Raw genomic sequence first — 21,755 nt, 5'->3', positions numbered from 1 at the left:
TCTGTTTTATACTGCAAGCTATTTTTGCTCTCCTTTCTCAGGAAAACGTGAAGTACGCGGTTCGTTTGCGGAATTACGGCAGCCGGACTGCCAATGGAGATGGGGGAATGACCACGGTGCAGTGCCCGGACGGTGTAACGTTCACCTTCAGTACGTGCAGTCTGAGCAGCAATGGCACCAACCAAACACGAGGGCAGATCCCACAGATCCTTTATTACAGGTTTGTGTGGTGTAATCATCCATTTCTAAGAAAAGTCAACAAAACCATCACAGTGCTATTATACCACATCTGTTTTTAACAAGTGATAGAAATAAATGTGTCCAGAATGTGCTTGTGATGCCTCTTCCAGTCTTGTTTTAGGTTCTCTGTTTTTTTTTTTCTTAATTTGACAAATAATGTGATTGTTGACTTCTTATGATGTCCGTTGTTTGCTACCGTAAAGCTCTGAACATGAGGAACTTGTAAGAGGCACTGTTTCAATTTCTGTTTTTTCTATACTGTTGGAGATATCTGAGAGATTACTCACTAACATGTTTATCTCTCCAGTTTATTCAGTTCTTCAGTTTCCAAAAATAATTGCATCAGGTAGTGAAGCAAGGGCTATTTATATAGGAACTCCTCTCTTACTTAGAGGTGAAAGGTATAAAAAGAGAAATTGCAATTGCCTGAAGAAAATCAGCTGAAACATCTGATGGTCCTGCAGGGGAGCTTTACTTCAGCCTTTCAGGATGACAGTAGGAATTCACTTGTGGTAATGCTTTTGCAGAAAGCATTGCTTTTGTGTTTGAGGTGCTTACCCTGATTTGTGTAAAGGCAGGATTTTCAAACTGGCAGTACAAGGCTGATTACCAGAAGATGGAAGGAACAAAAGGATCAATGAATAATAATTTACTTTTATCTTTCATTGTGTGAGAAGTACCTACATAATAAAAGATGTAGAAAATACAAAAAAGTAACACTACACCAACTGATGTATTTTAGACTAACAAGCACATGAACATATATTGCTTTTAAAGTTTTAAAGAAGGTAAAATATGAAGAAATAAAGTGGCCAGCAAAATTATAGTAATAGTATATTTGAAGATACAGGATAGCTCTAAACTACCTTAAAACTTAAGATTGTGCTCAAAGATTCGGCTTGTCAATAAATACAGTAATTACTTATGAAAGAATGGAATTGCAGTGGTGCAGGTCATGATACTTTAATTGATTTAGTCTCCTGGAAACCTGGACTTTATTATGAAATATCTTAATTGGAAAGCATCATTATGTAAGAAGGATGAAAGACAAACATGGCGAGCATCTATTTGCACTCATAGATTGTCTGCTTTTATACAGCCAAAAGAGAAAATTAAGAGAGAAATAACAATTTCTTTGATTTCAGAGAAGTAAAGGACATAATTTCAGTAATGGAAACTTCAAGACATTCTAACAATGGTAAATTAGCATATGAAAAAACCCCACACCAAAGTTCTGTCTTCAGATCAGAGCAGTCTCAGGTTTTTGAGTTTCAACTGATAAAATTCAAAGAGGCTTTTGAAAGAGTAGTGGTACAAGTTGGAACTGTTACGGAATAAATTGTGTTGAAAAAAATTGCACCTGCTGTGCTGTAATCACAATGTCTTTGTAGTTTACATGGACAATCTAAATTTATTTATTGCATGGTTATGGTTATGGACTTAGTTTGAGGACTCACTGTTTGATGTATAATGATTTGAAGTTTTGATTTGCTTACAGCAAAGAAACAAATGTTCAGTCAACTATTGTAGAGCAGCTTGTAAAAGTCACACTTCATTTTGTTTGGAGGCTGCTCAGATAGCAACAGAAGCTGTTTCTTAGGCATATGCAAAGAAAGACCACATACAGAAGTTTAACACGGTTTGATAAGGGGAGAAAAGTTTTGGAGGAATTTGTTGGAAAAGTACTCAGCTGAATTGCACCTACCAACAGCAGCTAAAAAATTCAAATGAAAAAGGCTTGAGGCTGACAGCAAAGCTACAATTCTAGGACACTTTGAAGAAACATAATATTTTTGTATGAGTCATTGGTTCACATGACAGAGAAGGAGAGATATCCTTGTTCACTGAACTGCTCAAAGTAAAATTTCTTAAAGTTCTGAAGTGCTAGTCCTGAAATAATGCACTGGACAAACATATCCCAAAGAAAATGGTATATTTTGTTTTACATGTTGACTAAGTGATTTTATTTCTCTGTTCCAAGGCTTAATTACTATCATATTGAAGGCTTCAATTAGTTTGTAATTGTCATTTGATAGCTTTGAAAAAGCAAATCAAACCTTATTGAAATGGCTGCATGCTTGGTGTTGTTTAAGAGACAACAATTTGACATACAGAGTGGATTTAAAAGAAAGAACTGTTTGTTTGGTAAGTCTTGGGTAAGCCCAAGACTGTTTCAAAGCCATAATTAATCTTTGAAATAAGAAGGGAGAATCTTTTATGAAAATGCAGAAATATCCATTAAGGAAGTTTTACTTGTTTCTGTGAAGCATTTAACATTGCTCTGTTTTTACCAAGACAGGGAACTGGCTTTGGAAGAGCATAGCAATTAATTGTGTGGTTTAAAAGGCATCTAGAGAAAGGAAACATTGCAGAAAAATGCTTTTTATACTTTTTGCCAAATGAAGTTCTTGCAAAGGACTAACAGTGACACGTTTCCTCCAAAATATCCTCCATGGTTTCTTTGTGGTTTTTTTATTGCTTTATCAAAAACTGTTTTGCTTATTCTATGCCAAAAATTAATCAGTAGGTTTTTTTTAATGTAATTTTGTATTTGTGAACTTACTTTAACTTAATCCACTGTCCAGGAGTGAGTACGATGGCGATCTGCAGTCACAGCTGTTGAACAAAGCTAATGAAGAGGACAAAAACTGTAGCAGGGCCCTTTCTGTCGTGAGTGCTGTTGTACGAGCAGCCAAAGACTTGTTGCACAGAGCTCTTGCTGTAGATGGTAAGGCTTGAGAAAATTTACTGTACTTTTCAAAACTTTTTACTTTGCTAGCAAGCCATAATAGTAGAATATGACCTGAGTACAAGAGCTGTGATGTTTCTGTTTTGCTTTCCAAAGAATATTTTTCTAACCTTTCATTCCTGTAGGTATCAAACTATGAGTAACTTTTATATCATTGAGTTATGCTTGTGATAGCATAGTCAGATACTTTGTATAAATTTGCTCATCAATTTAGCAAGCATTGTGTTAAAGCTGGTAAGATTCTTTATTTCCTAAAGATATTTTATGGCAGGTTAGTTGCAAATTTCCTCAGTTTTAGCACAGAGGTTGTCATCAGTAGGACTGGTTAATGTAATTAATATATAAGCACTTAAACATCCCTTTGTGAGAAATGTACATATCAGCCGTTGTAGCCAGAATGTTCAGAATATTGCATAGTGCTATGAAACTCATTTTGAAGGTCTGGGAGGACTGTTGTGCTAACTTTTCTACTGTAGAAAATACAAACACAGTTGCACAAAATGGGAAAGAATTCAATAAAATAATCCTCTAAGAGAAGGACATTTTTCAACAAAGAACTATATATAATGATATATTTATCTTGAGTGGACTTGGCAGACTCAGAATTCAACAGTGCCTAAATAATGGAAATAATTTGAAATAAAAATAGTCTGAGAAATAGAACTTACAAGGGGCAAACCATAAAAATGTGCTTTGAACCAAAGCATGTTTATTAATAATACCTCTGTTCTAATTATCTTTATTTAGCTGAAGACATTCCAGAGTTACTCAGCTCTTCCAGTCTGTTTTCAATGCTGCTTCCCCTCATCATAGCCTACATAGGACCAGTGGCAGCAGCTATTCCCAAGGTATGCTCCTCAAGAGAAATTACTGAAGAAATGTATCAATGTAGTAATGCAAGGAAAATGTTTACTCTGAAAATTTGACCATCTTGATTTCTTACTATTCTCTAAATTAGGGGTTTATATTTAATGAGTCATGAATTTTCCATGAGACAAGAATTTAAAAAACATGTAATGACCTTTTTTTTAACTTGACTTGAAAACATGATAACAAAAATACCTTAAGGAAGCAGAGAAATATGAGAGGCTTTACTAGTAGGAAAAGATAAGGAATTAAGCGAATGTAATTTACAACTCATTGATGAACACTGGGGAGATGAAATGGTTTTTTTATGTTATATAAATATTATTTTTACAGTAAAGAGCAGAAGCATTTGCTCATGAAATTAAGATTATTTCTGTCAAACTTAGCGTTAGAAAGATGTCAGCTGTAAATAAAGGAATATTTCTTTCCAGTGCTATGGCATTTCTTGCATGTGCCTGGGACACTCTTGAGATCTGTTATTAGATCTACAAATGTCAATAATCCTTAGCTAGTACACACTATTACCTTTTATTGCTTTTTCATGAGCTGTAAGATGTTTTCTGACTTCTTTTTCAAGGGGGAGGAAATAGAGCTGACCACTTAAAATCTAGCAGACATGTCATGAAAGACAGTGTCAGAATTTAGTTACCTTGTTTCTTCATAGAACTGAGATCTGAAATAACCTAGTATTTTGCTGTAGAAGTGTTCATCTGCTTAGAAAATGTAGTGAAGATCACAGAGAACAAAATATTAATATTAAAATAAATATTAATATGGTTATAGAGTATAACTGGATTTTGGCTTTAGTATGGTATTTACTTTTGTGAACTTGTGCTTCCCGTTTGTTAATGCTCAAGATTTTAGTAGAAGCTATTTTAGGGAAAGGATGTCACAGTTACATGCAGATTCTTGTTTCAGCTTTGGCAGGGCTCCAAGAGAAGATTAATGTACTGGTGCTTTTTCTATTAGGATTGTGTAGATGCAGAATTGCAAAATGATTTAATGAATTGTTACTAGTGATATTCTGAGAATGTTCATACAGCCACTGAAGAGAAATGGAAGTATTAGAGTATTGTTTTCACTGACTTATAAGGCGTTCTAATAACACATGTGATGTTATGTTACAGGTTGCTGTTGAGGTCTTTGGCCTGGTCCAACAGCTGCTTCCTTCTGTGGCAGTTCTGAATCAGAAGTACGCCCCTCCAGCTTTTAACCCAAATCAGTCTACAGACAGCACCACTGGAAACCAGCCAGAGCAAGGGCTTTCAGCTTGTACTACCTCCAATCACTATGCTGTTGTTGAAAGTGAGCACCCCTATAAGCCTGCCTCTGTTACACACTATAAGGTGAGCACTCTTTCTAAGTGCACATGCTGCTTCTTAAAAGCTTTACACATGAGTTTTCTTGAGTCGGCATTTACTATCTGAAAAATTTTTGCCATGGATGATAATTAATATTGTCTAATATAGAAGACATATTATTATATTATTGCTGTACTGCTTTTTGGACAAAACTCAAGTATAGTGGAAAATAGTGAAGTTTTAACCCCCTAATTCAGGTATCTGCTCTAAATCCCTAAATTTACATAGTCTTAGATTTTTCTGCTGTCATGCAGAGTTTCTTTGCTCTAACTGTGGAGGTTGTGAAGGTCAAAGTCTTCATGTATAGAGTATATAATCACATATCAGATTTTCTTACGTAAGAATGCATAAAGTCAGTTCTAGTCAAATTAACATCTGTTGGGAATTTAGCTGCTAGAGAATAGAAAAGTACAAAACCATGGCTAATTCCAAGTCCTGCACCTGCACAGATAGCAGTGTCCTTGGGCCTAGCTGCAGTAGAATAACAAACAGTGAAAGAGACATGAGAAAAGAGAGATGTAACCCCTAAGGAATGAGGTATAGTTTAACCAATAGATTGCTTGGCTTACAGAACATTCATAAGCTTATTACTCGCTGTATAAGTGTCTGATGCTCTCTTCAATAAACTAGAATTTGCTTATCACTCATATTGAGTGTCTGAGTCTCCCCTCACCGACAAATAGCTCGACCCCAGCAAAGGCCCTCTTTTTTTCTGTGACAAACATCCAGAAGTAGCAAACCTATAATCAAGAGCCTCAACAGGACATAAATTATTATTCTACTATTCCAGTTGCTTGTCCTGTGAGACAGCAAGACATCCACTGCAGAAAGTGTAGTTACCATGTGGTCATCTTGGTGCAATAGTGCTTCCTTTTGTCCTAAAAGTTTATGGAGCATGTCTAAAGCCTTGAGTTTAGTAGTTACTGCATTTGATTTTCTGTAGCTATATGCTATTGTACTGCAGGCCACATTCACTAGTGGAATTCAGCTGCTTTGTGCTTTTCTGGGATTGCATAAACCAGGTATTAATTATGTTCATTGAAGTTGGAGTTTGAAAAAGGTATCTGAGAGTTTAATGTGCATAGTAGTCCGTGGTTATTTTGTTTAATGAACCTGTGCAGAATTCTTAAAAGCACAAGTGGTGCCAGTGCAAATACTTAAACAGAATATTTAGTTATAACACAGGGTTCTAATTGTGTAAAGTGCAGAGCACTTCAGGTGTACATAAATTTCAAGGAATAAATTCAGTTAATGTTAATTAAAAGAATAGCAAAACAATTGTGCAGAATTATGTAATTAAATCACTTCTATAGACTAAATGAGAGTTAAAGCCAAACGGAAATGAAGAAGTAAATGTTAAAAAAAAAAAAAAAAACAAAAAAACAAGAACCTCAAAAGCTTGGACATGATTAACCTATTGCTTTGTTGTAGGTGACTTTTCCTGAATGTGTCAGGTGGATAACAATAGAGTTTGACACTCAGTGTGGCACTGCTCAGTCAGAGGATGTTCTTCGTTTACTAATTCCTGTCAGAATTGCACAGAGCCTGGGATTTGGACCAAAGCATACCTCTGTTCATGAGAACCTTAATTCATGGATAGAACTGAAAAAGTTCTCTGGATCTTCAGGATGGCCTACCATGGTGTTGGTATTGCCAGGTAATGCATAGATACTGATGTAATTACTGGTAATGCGTGTTACTGCAATAATTAAAGGAAGTTTGATTTTTCTGCAGAATTATTTTGGCAAACAAAGTTAAAGAAGGGTCTTTATCCCAGCTGGCAAGTAAATTATGTCTGTAGTAGATTTCTTGCTTGAAGTATTGATCTGCTTGTTTTTCCCCATGGTTTTAATTCACATTTTACATATAAAGGCTGGGTTTCATATATACTTATGTAAAAGAAACACACAAAAAGAGGAGGAATATATTATTAATTTATCCTTTTACTTCTCTAAGGGAATGAAGCACTTTTTTCTCTGGAGACTGCGTCAGACTATGTGAAAGATGAAAAAGCTTGTTTTTATGGCTTCAAATGTTATGCAATTGGATATGAATTTAGTCCAGGAAGTGATGAGGTAAGGGAAAAAGTGAGGTAGTTATAATTGCTTCACCTAATAAATCACCTAATAAATTTTTTGAAGGTAAAAAAATTTGTATTTCCACTTACGGCTAAGTCACATTAGCAAAATATTTTTAGATTATTTATATAAAAGTAATAACATTTTTTTGCGAAGGGCATTATTAATTTGGAATTCTTTAATCAGGATGCTATTGAAATGGCTTTTTGTGTGGTTTGTGGCACTCTGCAAAAACATAGTGTGGTTTTATCTTGTATGTCAGTGGGATATAAGATTTCCTGAAATTCCGGCCTACTCTTGCATCAGAGATCCAAGATGTGGGGCTTTTTACTGTCACTGCCTGTTGAATGACATACTTGCATTATTTTCCAGTGCTCACAGCAGAACTCTGACTCCTTGGAAATGCTGTGTGCATTTAGGCTTCCACAGGTTTTACCCAGTGGTCTCCTCATTTTACCTTTAAGGACATGAGTAATCTCCACCACTGTTTATTGCAAAGGGAAGATCAGATTTCATCACATCTTTGACCCAGTTCTTTCTTTTGGCTTAAGAGACTACTGAAAACACTTAATGTTTTATACTTCATCCAGAAAAATAAGTCTTCCCTTTTCCTGGGAGTCTTTGGCCCTGTTCCTTCATGTGGATTTTGCAAGGTCTGCATCTTGCTTACACTACAACCCTCACAGAAAATTTACCTCATCTTATTCTGGATTTTGCTCAAACTAAATAATGTCTTCAGATTTTCAGAATGTCAGGTTCTTAGGAATTTATTTACGTATCAGATAAGAACACATAACATAAGATTATCATCTGTGGTAGTACTGGCGTTCAGCAGAATCAGATTTATAATTCCTACAGATGATCTAGTTAGTCTGTGTTTGCTTAAGCAAAAGTTATTTCTATTCAAAAATACCCATGTATTGACTCATATGTTATTCTTTTTCTTTAAAGCATTTACAAACAAAGCTGCTGGCATATTTTTAATGCTCAGTGCTAAAACATGCTAGCCAATACCTTAAGTCTGTGATCTAAAGAGTAGTTATAAGTAATTGCTTTCAGACATACCTTTTTATTCTAAAAATTTTGGTACACTGTCCTGTGTCACAGCAAAACACGGCAGTAGCTGTATGACAAGAAATACATTGCTGAGAGGCTTCAAAGTGGGACATACAGTATTTCTTAATATAAAACATTGTCATAAAAATGTATTTATTGTCCTATTTTCTCAGACATTAATTTTGTTTTAATTTTTTTTTAATTTAAAGGGTATTATTCAGCTGGAGAAAGAACTGGCGAATTTGGGAGGATCGTGTGCAGCAGCTTTGATGAAGAAAGATTTAGCACTTCCTATTGGTAAGAACATAGTTCATTTTTTCATCTTTGTTTTCTGAATTAATAGTACATTCAAATATTATTGTTGCTTTTAGTTAGAGATAGTAATACAAAATTGTGTCTTCAAGTAATAAAGCTGGCAGTATTTTCTGCTAACCTTTTTCCCTTTGTGTGTATATGGGGAGGAGAAAGACCTGGTCATTTAAATTTGAATGAACTCACCCCGTCCACAGGTAGTGTATGACTGTGAACTGTGTCCCAAAGTTTCCTCGTGGTACTTCCTAAATGTGCAGGTATCATCTTTATATTTCTCTTTCACTGTTTTTTTCCTCCCCACACTTTGCACCTTTCTGTATGAAAAAATACCTGCAGCATTGAATTGCAAAACTTCAAATTACTGTTTTAAAGTTGAAAGTGACCATTTTGTCAGTAGACCTTATAGCTAAAAATATTTCTACTGTAGCTTTTTGGTTTTTTTACAGTTAGAAAAGAAATCACATACGTTTACAGCAGATGCTGCAAATAGAAGTTTATAGTAACCCAACTGCAATTTAAAATCCAAGGAAAAATGAGTTTGTGGAAATTAATGGATATGGAAATGAAATTAGAACTTCTAATGATGCAGCTGTATTATGAGTAATATAATTTCTCTTAAATAGCACCAGCATATAGGAAAAACAGGCTCATAATTTATAATAGGATATCTCTGATCATTTTAATTTAGAGGCTCAAATCATAGCTCAGATACTGTTACACTGGAAGCATGGATTAATGAGTAGGAGAGCACTGATCAGTGTGGAGTTTTCATCACGAAACCTTTGTATTTTTAATCGAATATTTTGCTTGTGTATTTGGATTGTTTACAAAATTTTTTATGTTGTAAGGAGGCACCTCAATTGCACCGGTAGATCTGTATTTCACTCTCCAAAGTACAGGCAATTATTAAGGTTAAATAAGTGCCTTCCTCTCTTATCCCTCAAGCTCCTTAGTTTTGTTGACTTTTCTTAGTTGTGCTATTCTTCTGTGCAGCAACAGCAAAAAGATTGAAATCCTTGTAACTTATTTTCCAATATTTTACTATACTTTGTATTTCTCTTTTGGGAACTTTTTATGTTTGTTCTGTTAAAATGCCTGAAATGAGAAGGATGAGACATAGATTGACTTTATGCTATGCCATAGAGATTTGAAACGAAATATGCAGTGAAGTTACCTGTGCAGTCACAGCTGCATACAAATGTGGTTGTTTATGATCTGTAAGAGAGGAGGGGTAGGTGCATTCCTGCTATAGAGTTTCTTGATGACTGATCTAATGGCAGTTGATTTGTCTGACTGTTTATCTAACATCAACTCAACAACTTCAACCAAGTCTCTTAATGTTGCTGGTAGGATTACTGTGCTTGTGCTGTATAAGTGCTTTGTTTCTCTCCAAGACCACTAGACCCTCTGAGTAAACAAAACTGAGGAATTGTAGCCAACAGTGGTAGTATTTGCAAATGGAAACTACTGTGCAGCCTTTTCAAATGGTTTTCAATTGTGTGTAATTTTGCTTTGAGTGTTTTGCCTGGTGTCTCAGAAAAACACTGTGGCAGAAAAAGTGGTGAGGTTGTGGTTTTCTAGAGCAACATTTATATGCCTTAGTATCAGGCCTTTTTTTCCTTTTTCTGCATCCTAGGTTATGTGTCTTCTACCTTTTTGCCACAAGTGAAATGCTTCTTTAATACTGTCATTCCTAATCTGCAGAGCCCTTTTATCTTACTTGTGGAAGAGTTTTCCTTAAGGAAAACCTACATAGAACAATACAATCAATAATCATATAAAAGACTTCCTTGTAATGCACACACACAGGAAGGCCCTTTTTAGTAGACTTTTCAAACTTTGTTATAATTTCTACAGTTGTACTTTTTAGTAATTGTCATAGTGGGTATAATCAGTGTGCAAAGTCAAATATTTGTGTGAGTATTCCTCTAGAAATATTAGGAATAAAAGTGTTTTGAAGGACCTGACAAGGTTAAGCCTATTTTGCTCTGAAGGAAGATGGACCAGAAAGTGATTTCTTCATATATTAGGAAAAGTATCTTTGAGTGTTACGCCCAAATACTGTTCAAGTTTCCATGTTCACATGGTTGGTCTTCCTTCTTGCCAGCCACTTCAAGACATGAATTTAAGATGCTTCTTCCCAAGGGAGAGATCTGGTCTGTGACCAAGATCTGACTTCAACAGCAGTGTGAAATTGGTTTATTTATTTTGTATTAATACATTCTTAGTTGTATCAAATCTGGCAGGAGTTTATTTCTGAGGACAGTTTTTAGATGTCTTTATATCTTTGAATTTTTAAAATTGCCTTGGAGCTTGGTTTTCTTATTTCTCTCTCTTCTGACTAGTAGAATTGCCTGGCATGTTTTTAAAAGAGAGTAGAAATATGGTTACCTTATCTGTTTCACCCCTCTGTTAAGACTGTTTGGCAATTCTGGTCATCCTGGAATCAGGCTTTGGAGTTGGATTTGTGAGAAAGAAATACTGTGTAATAGTATGTATTTGAGTTTTGTGTTTTAGGAAGATCATAATTTATGAAATTGTGCAGGCTTTGTCAGGTTTTCAAATAATTTTACAAAGGTAAGCTCTTAAAAGGGAGCAGCTAGTGCATACTTAGAGATGCTGCTTCCCATAAACCATCTTGACCTCTCAATCTTTCTGAAAGCATCTAGTGACATCCAAAGACTTGCCATACATAGTGCCTTGGAGATTAAAAGAGAAGCACCAATTTTTGTTCTCTGTAACTTACGTTGTTCGTTTGTGTGTGCACTGAACTACACTATACTGCATGTTTACTATGTTATTTATAAATATCAATATTTCAGCTGCTGATTGAACAGTATGATACATCATTATGCAGACTTGAAATCTGTAGTATAAAAAGCTTCACAAAACAGAATTGAATCTCATCTTCTGCAGTATGTAGATAATATAACTGGTTTATTTTTCCAGCAGGTAGTGAGTTTGAAGAAGATCTTGAGATACTTGAAGAGGCTGCCTTACAGGTATGCTGCTGCGTTTTATCCGTTGCAATGCACTTAAGCCCATAATTGCATTGAAACTGACTGCTACAGAAAAAAATCGTTTGTAAGGCTTTTATAGTAGAATGGAATCCAGCTTATTATTTGATAGTTTAAGAAAGTCATACAGAATTTTAGTATTTAAATGAAGTCATTTTTATAATGAATCTGCTCGGGAAAAAATACATGCAATGTCACATTGAACATTAGATGACCAAGTATTTCAAAATATCTGTTTGGCTGAAGTTGCGGTATTTGGCAACTTTTAAATGTTACCAAAACCAATCTTTTACATGTCTTTGTAATGACAGAAATAAAATAACTTTTTCAGCTGAGCAGTGATGTTAATCAAGTCTCAAATAATACAATTGCAGTTTGTTCTGATTTGCTGATGGTCTTTTGTTGAATACAATGGGAGTTAATGGTGAATCTCCCTCAACTCAAGGTCATTCAACCTCTTTTGGAATAAATTATTGTTCAATAGACTAAGATGGCTTTTTTTAAAGCTTTTATGAGGGTAGAGTTTATTCTTCTTGAATAGTTTTAAATGCTCAAAATATCTTTACCAATTGTGTCACATTATGGGAAAATGTGAACATGTTACTGAAAAGTTGTTCTATGTCTCTCTTTTTACCCTCAACCTCTGCCAAAAAAAACCAAAAAGGTGTGCAAAGCTCACTCAGGCATTCTTGGGAAAGGCTTGGCACTATCTCACTCCCCAACCATTTTGGAAGCTCTTGAAGGAAGCCTTCCCCTGCAGGTACAGAGCAATGAGCAGTCATTTCTTGAAGATTTCATTGCTTGTGTACCAGGATCAAGTGGTGGACGACTTGCAAGGTAAAACTGCACTGTTGCTTGTCCTTCTAACTGGCTATAGAACTGTCATAGTTATTTTAAGTATTAGTTGAATAAAACTGTTTGGCTATGTTGATTCCATTAGTACATTAGTTAAAAGCATGTAGGCATTCAGATGTTCTGTGTCTTTTCTTAGCTCTGTGTCACATTTTGCAGAGTAAGAATTGGTCTTTTGGAGGATGTAAGAGATTTTAATGTTGGATGGTTTTCTTTGCTCTAGGTGGCTGCAGCCAGATTCATATGCTGATCCTCAAAAAACATCATTGATTTTGAATAAGGATGACATCCGGTGTGGCTGGCCAACTGTTATTACAATACAAACAAAAGACCAGTATGGGGAAGTTGTTCATGTTCCTAATATGAAGGTAATTATTGTCATCTTGGCTGTTCTGCTTAAACTTGTTGTCTTTAGTTTTTGTTGTGGGTATTCCACAGAATACTCTTTATAGGGCAGAAAGTGGCATTCATAAATTCATTGTAATCAGACTTTCTTACCTCTAAATCCACAGACCTGCCGAATTCTGTATTATGCCACCACCATTTCATGAAATTCATAACTTGCCTGTAATGAGTTACACATTTGTAGTTGCATAAATTATCAGTCATAAGTGAGGTTGAATGGTGGTGATGTATTAAAGTGACAAGAATCCATTTTTAAATTTGTAAGCTAAGAAAGAGTGTTACAAACCATAGACTTTGTGATGGAAAAAAGGAATCAGAAGCCCATTGATGGACCACTTTATAGTTACTTTATTTTAGACTAGAATAGGACTCTTGCCTTTTCTGTTTCTAATACTTGGATGTTCCTGTAGTCCTTGCAGTTAATAAGGAAAACTGGCAGGGACTGGTGTTCCTGTGTTTGCCTTCAGCCTCTTCAGTTAACCACTGTTTTTCAGTACTGGAAAGGTGTTCTTGACAACCTCAGGTAGAGTTAGAAGAATTTTGTGCATTCTGGGGTAAAATCTATGTGGAATGTATAAAAGTGGGCTGCTTGATTTGAAGTAGGAAAGCAATGCAAACAAAATGAAAACACAAAATGGTTTTCATGTAGTTCAAATAAGTTAGGTTACTTCTGTGTTTTAAAGCCCACTGCTACTGTACAGTAGTTGGTTTTGTTCAAGCTGAAGTGTAGATGAAATACTTTTTACAAAGGCATGATTCCTTTGAGTTTTTTTACAGTGAGCTGTATAATAATATAATATATAATATAATAATGACCAGCAGTTCTGCAACAGTAACACAAGAATCAGCTTAGTCACAAACACTGCTTGAGTGAAACTTGTGTGATTATTGACTTAAATTAGTGACAGAACAAGTGGAAGACTCTCAGTAGTGATTTTATCCTATCAGTCAGGAAAAAGATATGTCAAAATATGATCAAAATTATTACTGGTTTTATTATTTAATTACTGTTCACAAATGTATTAAAGTAACAAAAACCTTAATTCAATTTAATTATTCTTCTGGACTCATTCAGTATGCAATGCAGTGATGTAACTTCTGGTAAAATAAATCAAATTTTGATAAAACTGTGTGTGAAAACTGCAGTATTTGATATTGCAAATTTTGGATGAGTAATATATAAACTTATTTTCCAGGTAGTCTGTCTGTCTTTCTCAGAAAATTGTGTACTGCTAGCTGTTACCTGCACTAATGGAGATCTGTGCTCACTCTGGGGGAATAAGTCACTTAAAAAACATGCATTGAAGAGCACAATACAAATGTGCAGTGCTGGCTGGGAGGTGGCAGAGCCAGCCAGGATCCAGTCTGGCCATTGCTGATCCACATCTAGTGGCCATGATGATCTGCTCTGAAATCTGTGCACTCTCTTGGAAGTCTCTCTTTCTCCTTTGTTGTACTCTTTTGTTCTGGGAGGACTTCCCTAGGCATAGCAGACTGTGTTCTGCCAGCCAGGGAATGCTCTGGAATTGGCAGAAGTGACACCAGCCTGTGCTGATGGTGGAGTCAGTTGGCATCCTCCCAAGATGCTGTGCTTGGCTTTGCAGGTTAAGTGTAGATATACATTGGGTTTTGACACAGCTGGATTTACAGGGAGGGCTCTAAGTGCTTTGTCACTGCACTGCATCAGATTTGAAAGAATGTCTGTGTGTTTTCTCGCTAAATCATATTCCCTCTTCCACATCTTCTTACAGGTGGAAGTCAAAGCTATTCCTGTTTCTCAGAAAAAAACATCTTTGCAACAAGAACAGGTTAAGAAAGTGCAGCGGATACCAGGCAGTCCTGCAACAGCTGTTTCCCCTAGCAGTGATATGACCTTTGGAGGGCTTCCTTCACCAAAGCTGGATTCCTCCTATGAGCCAATGATAGTAAAAGAAGCTCGGTATATTGCTATTACAATGATGAAGGTAAGTTACTGCAATTTTGGCAATGTAACTATAAAATTCAGCATTCAAAGTGTGTAAAGGTATTCAGTAGAGAAGGAAAAATGTATGGTTGCTTTTAGTCCCAATCTGAAAATATATTCAGTGGAAATTACTTTGATTAATATTAGTTCAGCAATAAACTAAATACATCAAAAGGGCCAATTAGTTAAACTGTAAAGCAGTTAGATTGGATTAGCATAAAAAGGAAAGTTGTCTTTGATTTTGATAAAACAGATTAACAAATTAATCGGAGTCATGCAGGAGAAATAAAAACAGACATGAAAATGGTGAAGGGAAAGTTAAACCAGTATTTTTATGTATATGGAGTTGGAGTGTTGCAGTGAATGCTTACTTTAAACTAAAGCAGGTAAAATAGAAAAACGGGAAAAAATAAGAGCTCAGTGTAGTAAAAAAAGGCATGCAAATGATTTCTATATCAATGCATATGTATTAAGCAGTATCTGATAAAATGAGCCACTGTTAAATGGATCAGCTCAGACAGTTAGCCAGGGACAGTTTTTAAAGAAGTGAAAACTGAGCAGCCAGTGTTGATCTGATTGAGTATATTGTAGCACATGCAGTAAATTTACATATGTGTAGCATACTCACGCAGTTAAGAGATGTGATATGTTGTGTACAGCTAACAGTTGCACAGCTTAATGAGACTGGATTAGCCAGGAGGGTAGAGGAGGATAATACTTAGCATAATCAGAATGGATTTGTTTTTGGGGCAGAACCAGCAAACTAGCACCTTTTAGAGGCAAAGGATAGTGCTGCAGTACCTGTGTGTAAATAATGCAGCTGGGTACTGAATAGTGTCTTAATAGATCAGTGAAAGAACTGTTAAATCAATGCAGTGTACAGCAAATGGTTTAAGAACTTGCTAGATCATATGCATATCAAGGTGTGATTTTGGCATTTTTATTTGGGCTAGTGCAAACATCACTTCTTGGTTTGGTCCTTCTTTTAAAAGTGACTTGAATGGAGGCAGAAATAATTTATGTATCCCAAGTTAAGGCTTAGATGATATTTCTGATAGCCACTGTCCACAGGTGTCTGCTGCTTCTTTTCCAGTGATAGGTGTCAAATCTGCTCACAAAACTCTTGGAGTTGTATATCTTGTAATGTATGAGATGCCTTGGGGTAAATTACTGTGGTGCAAGTGTAGGGTGTTCAAAAACTCTTCTGTAGATTTGATGGAGTGAGGAATGCTTAATATCAGCTAGTTAATGTGCAGTCATTCTTTAGCTGAAATAAGGCTAAGGGAAAATAAAAATGGATGGTTTTATTTAAAATCCTCTCAGAAGGTAATAACTGTATAAACCTTCATAAAGATAAAAGTAAAAAGACACCAAGGTTAAATTTTAAAAGTGTCTCTCTTTTTGAAACATGCTTGATTTCTGTGTTTAGTGCTTTTCCAGAGAATCTTCCCAAGGTTCCTTTCAAGCTAAGTCCTTTCCATCCAAAACTTTTAAGAATTCAAGGCATTGTAAATACTTTCTTCTATTTCCCTGCTTGCATTATTAAGTACACTAATTTCAGTGTAAAATGCTGATGTCTCCTGATATTTTCATTTTACATCAGCCTACACCTTCGATCAGTACTTGATACAAACATCTAAATATGATTATAAAATCTCACTTAGTAAAAAAAATATAATCAATTATGACATGCTTGGGGGACCGATACCCAACACTATATCCTTATGCAGGGACCCAGAATGGCATGTATACATATATGTTCAAAGGTACTTATCCTACCTTTATTTATTTATTTAAATTATTTATGTATTTCTGATTTAACATGGGAATCTGGTAACTCAGCAACTATTGCAGCCCAGAGAGATTCTTGCTGAGGGACTTTGTACACTCCTAGGACTAGCTCTGTTTTCTTAGGGGGCTTTTCAGAGCAGTGATTTTACAAGATGCTATGGAAGTGAACTAGGTCTTTTTTGTAGTGGAAATCAATGGAAGTATCACCTCAAGGTTCAGGGAATTCTGTCTTCACTTGGAGTTGAAAGAAAAAGGATATGAAATATCATTGATAAAGTGCCTGGGGCTGGTTTGCAGGTTTTACATGCAATTTATTTGCTTTCTTATATTCACATAGACTTCAGTGCACTGCCTGGATTCAAAGGGGTTTTATAGAAGTCAGATTTGAAGAGATTCAAAGATTTAACAAGGTTTTTGTTAGCAGTAGCAATCTTTCTTATCTAAATAATGGCTGTTTAATGAGACAGTGAAGATACCTCTTCCTGTGTGCACATATATTTCTGTGTTTTGAAATTTGTTTCTGATTCCCTGATTAACGCTTCTGGGGTGTGTAAAGCTAGATTGATGTGTTCTTTAAGAAAATGCTCTGCTTTCTTTTATTCAAGATAGTGGTGTAACTGTTCGTTTTGGTTTTGAATTTAATCTGTGTATAGGCATATGAAAATTATTCCTTTGAAGAGCTGCGTTTCGCTTCACCAACACCAAAGAGGTAAACATTAAAAAATTTCTTTTGGATGGGGGCTTAAATTAACGTATCCTGACACTTCTGTTTACATCCAGACTCCCAAATGTGACTTACAGGTAATCATGTCTGAAGGTAGAAACACAGAAGTCAAGTATTATGTTTTCTTACATGTAGCAATTTTATTCAAAATCTTTTTTTTCTTAATTGTTCTAATGTTGTTTCCTTATTTATATTAGCTACACTTTGAATATGTTATTATCATTTGCTATAAATAAATGTAGTATAGAGGATTACATTTTCATAGTAAATAATAGGAGGTTAATACATTGGAAAGGGAAAAATTGTATTTAGATGATCTGCTAGAAAAGAGTAGTTTCCAAAATAAACATTATACTAATCGTTATATATAATTGATTGATTGATTTTAATTGTTTTGTTTATGCCTAGACCCAGTGAAAACATGTTGATCAGAGTCAATAATGATGGTACATACTGTGCAAACTGGACTCCTGGAGCTGTTGGTCTCTATACCATTCATGTTACTATTGATGGCATTGAAATAGGTACTTAATTTTTACTATATTTAAGCATAAATTTATGTTATTTCCACTTTGTGTACTAACACATTTGTTTTAATGCTCATAAGATTTAACATTACATTTCATAGCAAAACTTAGTGGCCAAGTTTTAATTCAGAAGCCTTCTAGTTCAATCACTCTTTGTCAGAAGAAGAAACCACGCTGAAATAGGAATGCATGTTGCAAATCATGTATGTATAATGTGGTTAGATTGCCAGATTAACAGACTCTCTTATTCTCAACTCTCAGTCTTGAAAGAAGAATGTCTTGTTTCAGCTGAGAGTGACAGAGAAGTAAAGGGAAAAAAAAACTCAGCCCAACACTGAAGAACCTAAGGAAGGTGAAATTGCTCCTGACAATGCTGAAATACTTACTGTCATTTGTTCTGGAAAATTGAGGAGATGTGGTCTTAACTGCGACTCTGCATAAACTCTTAATTATTTATACTAATTTTTAAATTATTTTGGTTCATTCCTTGCTGGAAATCGTTTCGTTATCTTGCCAGTCTTGGGGACTGCACTATGATATAAATACTATGGCATGTGCTGGAAAGAGTGCCCTTCCAAAATACTTTGTCATGAATGCTCTCATGTCAGCCTTACTGGTGATATGGTGAAGATGGAAGTAGAAACACTCAAAGTGTTGTAGCTGGATCCACATGTGATAAGAGGGTTTGGGTGAGTTCACAAGCATCAGCAGTTTCTCTTTCCCAGTACTGACCAGCACCATTGGTAAACACATAGTGATACTCATAAATGCAAGTACACATAATTCACATAGAAATGAATGAGATTTGGTTTTATGTTTTAACTACAGAAAATAAGATGTATAAAGTATTATTATTAATTATCCTCTATTCCTCAAACAGAGCAACATTTGCCTTCATGGGAGCCTGTGATGCACTCAGTTGTATTTTTTCCAGCGTGTCATCTCTGGAGCAAACTTTACACTGTAGTTTCAGTCAACTGCTCTTATACTTTCACACAACTTCTACCATCTTCAAGCATTGTGTAGACTTCTAGAAATGATTAATATAACTCTTAACTTTTGTTGTTAAACAGATAGGAGTGTACTCTTAGCTGTGCTGTTTTTGTGCAGTGGAACTTTCTGACTCAGTCATTAGACTGTGCCCCCTGAAGGTTTGCTGTACATATGCTTGGCCCATAATTCTGTCCATTTTTGACTGCTTAAGTACTGGTAACAGTTTCTCTTTGTTTCAAACCTTTCATGTTCTTGATGCTTGTAGATTGCTTCTGTTACTGTTGTGCTTGTTTAAAAGGATGTTAGTGAAACCAGCAGTTCCATTGCTATATCAGGATTATTCTTTTCAAGATGTTCTTCTTCGCTTTTAACAGTGATTGCTGAGGCAATTTCTTTGAAGGTTGTTACTCAGGGTTGTGTTCATCTATTAGATAAATTTTTGTGTCTTTCTTCACATGTATTTACTACATGTATTTTTCTTCACAAACAAGAATGTCACTTTCCAGTGCCTTCGTAATTTTAACAGCATTGGTAATTAAATATGCCAATTTTTTCACTATGGGCCTTGTCTGGTTGTATAATGTGGCTTTTCAGGCTCTTATATCTGTCTCACATGTAGCAATTAGCTTCTGTAGCAGTACAGCGTTGTGTAAGGTACTGCCTCTCCAGAAGCTTTCACCTGCACCTCTCAAACATTAGACTCTGTGTTGATCATACCTTGAAACATAACCCTACAGACACTATTAAGATACAATATTAGGTGGTAGTGCTTTGTACCTACACTGTGACAGATATTTAAAAGCAGCATGAAACCACATCTCTGTAAATTTCCACATACGAAAATAGAAATGTTCAAAAATTAATACCTTGCACCATAAAGCCAACGGCAGGTGTTGATTTTGGCAGACAGATAAGTGTTTATTTTGTACACTCTAAATTGTAGCACAGATAAACTGTAGTTACTATTTAAGTGATATATCTCCTTATATTTTTTTAAATGTAGTCTTTGTTTGCTTATAGATGCTGGACTAGAAGTGAAAGTAAAAGATCCTCCAAAAGGAATGATACCTCCTGGAACCCAGCTTATTAAACCAAAAGCAGAGCCTCAGCCAAACAAGGTTTGGAGAACTAAAAAAGAAACCCCAAAACAGATAGTTATGTTTGGGTGGGACTTTTTTGTTGTTTAATGTATACTTTATCATATAATAGTGCTGCAGACTTAAGGATATTTACAGATCACTTTAACGTGCTGAATGGAATGAAATTAATACACTGGATAAATGAAATAAATCCATTCTGTTTTCTTTTTGTACATGAATTCATAAAACTGATAGAAGCTCTGCAGAGACTGCCTTTGCCTTGGCTTGTCACACAAACATATCACAACTATTATTAAAGCCACAGACAAAATTTTGCACTGTTATTAGTTCTATTTCTTTTATATTGTACTGCAAAATTAATTGTGCATGAAATTTTACAAAGATTTTGTTTGTTCTGTCATGAGCATCTTCAATCAGTATATAATCCATAGCCAGTTTCTTTGGTATATTTTTCTTCCTTAGAGAATGGCATGATTGATTGTTTTTTAGAGGTACCCTTTCTGTAGCTTTTGATATCCCTGTTTCACCCTATCATTCCACCCTGAAGGACTAAAGTAGGAACAGTAAAGCAAGTAAGATGAACTGGGCAGCATTGGTAGAAGGAAAATGCCTAGATGAGGGAGATACCTTGCACAAATGAGATGCTGGTTTTTTTTTTTTTAATAAACCTGTATTAATGTTGCAGAATTCTGAAATACCACAAGGTTGTCTTTCCTGTCCTACTGAAAGTGGGAAGGTGGTTAAGAAATATATGGTTACAAAAGGGATCAGGTTTCTGACAACTTCTTACCTGTGCAGTGCATCCTAATTTTTTTTTCCTAGACTTCAGGTTAATCCAGAAACAGTAACTTTGTTGTATGGTTCCCTAGTCTCTAAAATGCATCCAGCATCTGCTTCTACTACTAACAAGATTTTTTTTCTCTGGAGCCATGCCTCAAATTAAAAATAATAAATGTACTTCTAGTTTCAATGCAGCATTTACCCCTCACTGGCTCTCTTTTTTTTGTTTTTTCCCCAAAAAGCTTATTTTAGACTTTCTCCCTTCTCTTGGAAGGAAGATTGCCTGGTTAGTTCATTATCTTAATTACATCTCCCAATTCCTACTAATTGGGAATCTCTACTAAGAGAGATTTATATCTCAAGCAACTTCATTATACTTGCACCCAAAGTGATCAACATATGTGTTGTTTTGCTGTCCCCAAGTTGAGAGAATCTGGTTTGATATGAGAGGAATTGCTGAGCAGAAGTTCTGCTTTTCTTTTCAGTTATTACAGTGGAAATTGGTGTGATTTGTTCATACATGATAACTCTGTTTTGTCAAGGAACAGTCAAAGTACTTGACAGAAGTCAGTCCTCTGGAGTTCTGAGATGTTATATAGTGTTTAATCCTCTCCTTGTGTTGTTCTGTGTGCATGTCTCATTTCTTGTTCCAAGTTTGTCTCTTAGAAAAAGGAGCCATCTTTGTTGTTCCAAGTTTGTCTCTTAGAAAAAGGAGCCATCTTTGTTCTGTACATAGTGTCTGTAGAGTCAGCTAAACAGTTAAACCAGACCTTTCATGGTAAATCATTTAATCAGTCTGCTTTCTTCTGTGTCATAATAAATCATAACAAATCAGTATAATTCTTTGTGTATCAACAGCAATATTGTAAGTAATACAGCAAGGTAGTAATTGTACTGTGCTCTGTGTTTCTGAAGCCAAGAATGCAGATTAGACATGTAT

At 35.4% G+C, this 21,755-nt stretch overlaps 1 protein-coding gene across 15 annotated transcripts in view; it reads left to right on the top strand.

Annotated features, from left to right (window-relative positions):
* Positions 1-21,755, top strand: part of MYCBP2 (MYC binding protein 2) — a 175,104-nt gene that overhangs the window by 94,442 nt on the left and 58,907 nt on the right. For 11 of the 15 annotated variants that reach the window (XM_074535571.1, XM_074535575.1, XM_074535574.1 and 8 more), the window contains 14 exons: positions 42-220; positions 2,826-2,968; positions 3,737-3,837; positions 4,984-5,202; positions 6,649-6,874; positions 7,174-7,292; positions 8,561-8,648; positions 11,613-11,665; positions 12,345-12,517; positions 12,756-12,900; positions 14,689-14,901; positions 17,345-17,400; positions 17,824-17,939; positions 19,956-20,053. In XM_074535571.1, coding sequence (XP_074391672.1) covers positions 42-220; positions 2,826-2,968; positions 3,737-3,837; positions 4,984-5,202; positions 6,649-6,874; positions 7,174-7,292; positions 8,561-8,648; positions 11,613-11,665; positions 12,345-12,517; positions 12,756-12,900; positions 14,689-14,901; positions 17,345-17,400; positions 17,824-17,939; positions 19,956-20,053 — 1,929 coding nt within the window. The remainder of the gene's footprint in view (positions 1-41; positions 221-2,825; positions 2,969-3,736; positions 3,838-4,983; positions 5,203-6,648; positions 6,875-7,173; positions 7,293-8,560; positions 8,649-11,612; positions 11,666-12,344; positions 12,518-12,755; positions 12,901-14,688; positions 14,902-17,344; positions 17,401-17,823; positions 17,940-19,955; positions 20,054-21,755) is intronic. The other 4 variants (XM_026793781.2, XM_026793784.2, XM_026793774.2 and 1 more) reach the window with 1 other exon arrangement.

The sequence above is a fragment of the Zonotrichia albicollis genome, chromosome 2 (genome assembly GCF_047830755.1).
Source record: "Zonotrichia albicollis isolate bZonAlb1 chromosome 2, bZonAlb1.hap1, whole genome shotgun sequence".
Classification (NCBI taxonomy): Eukaryota; Metazoa; Chordata; class Aves; order Passeriformes; family Passerellidae; genus Zonotrichia; species Zonotrichia albicollis.
This window is presented reverse-complemented; position numbering and strand designations above follow the sequence as displayed.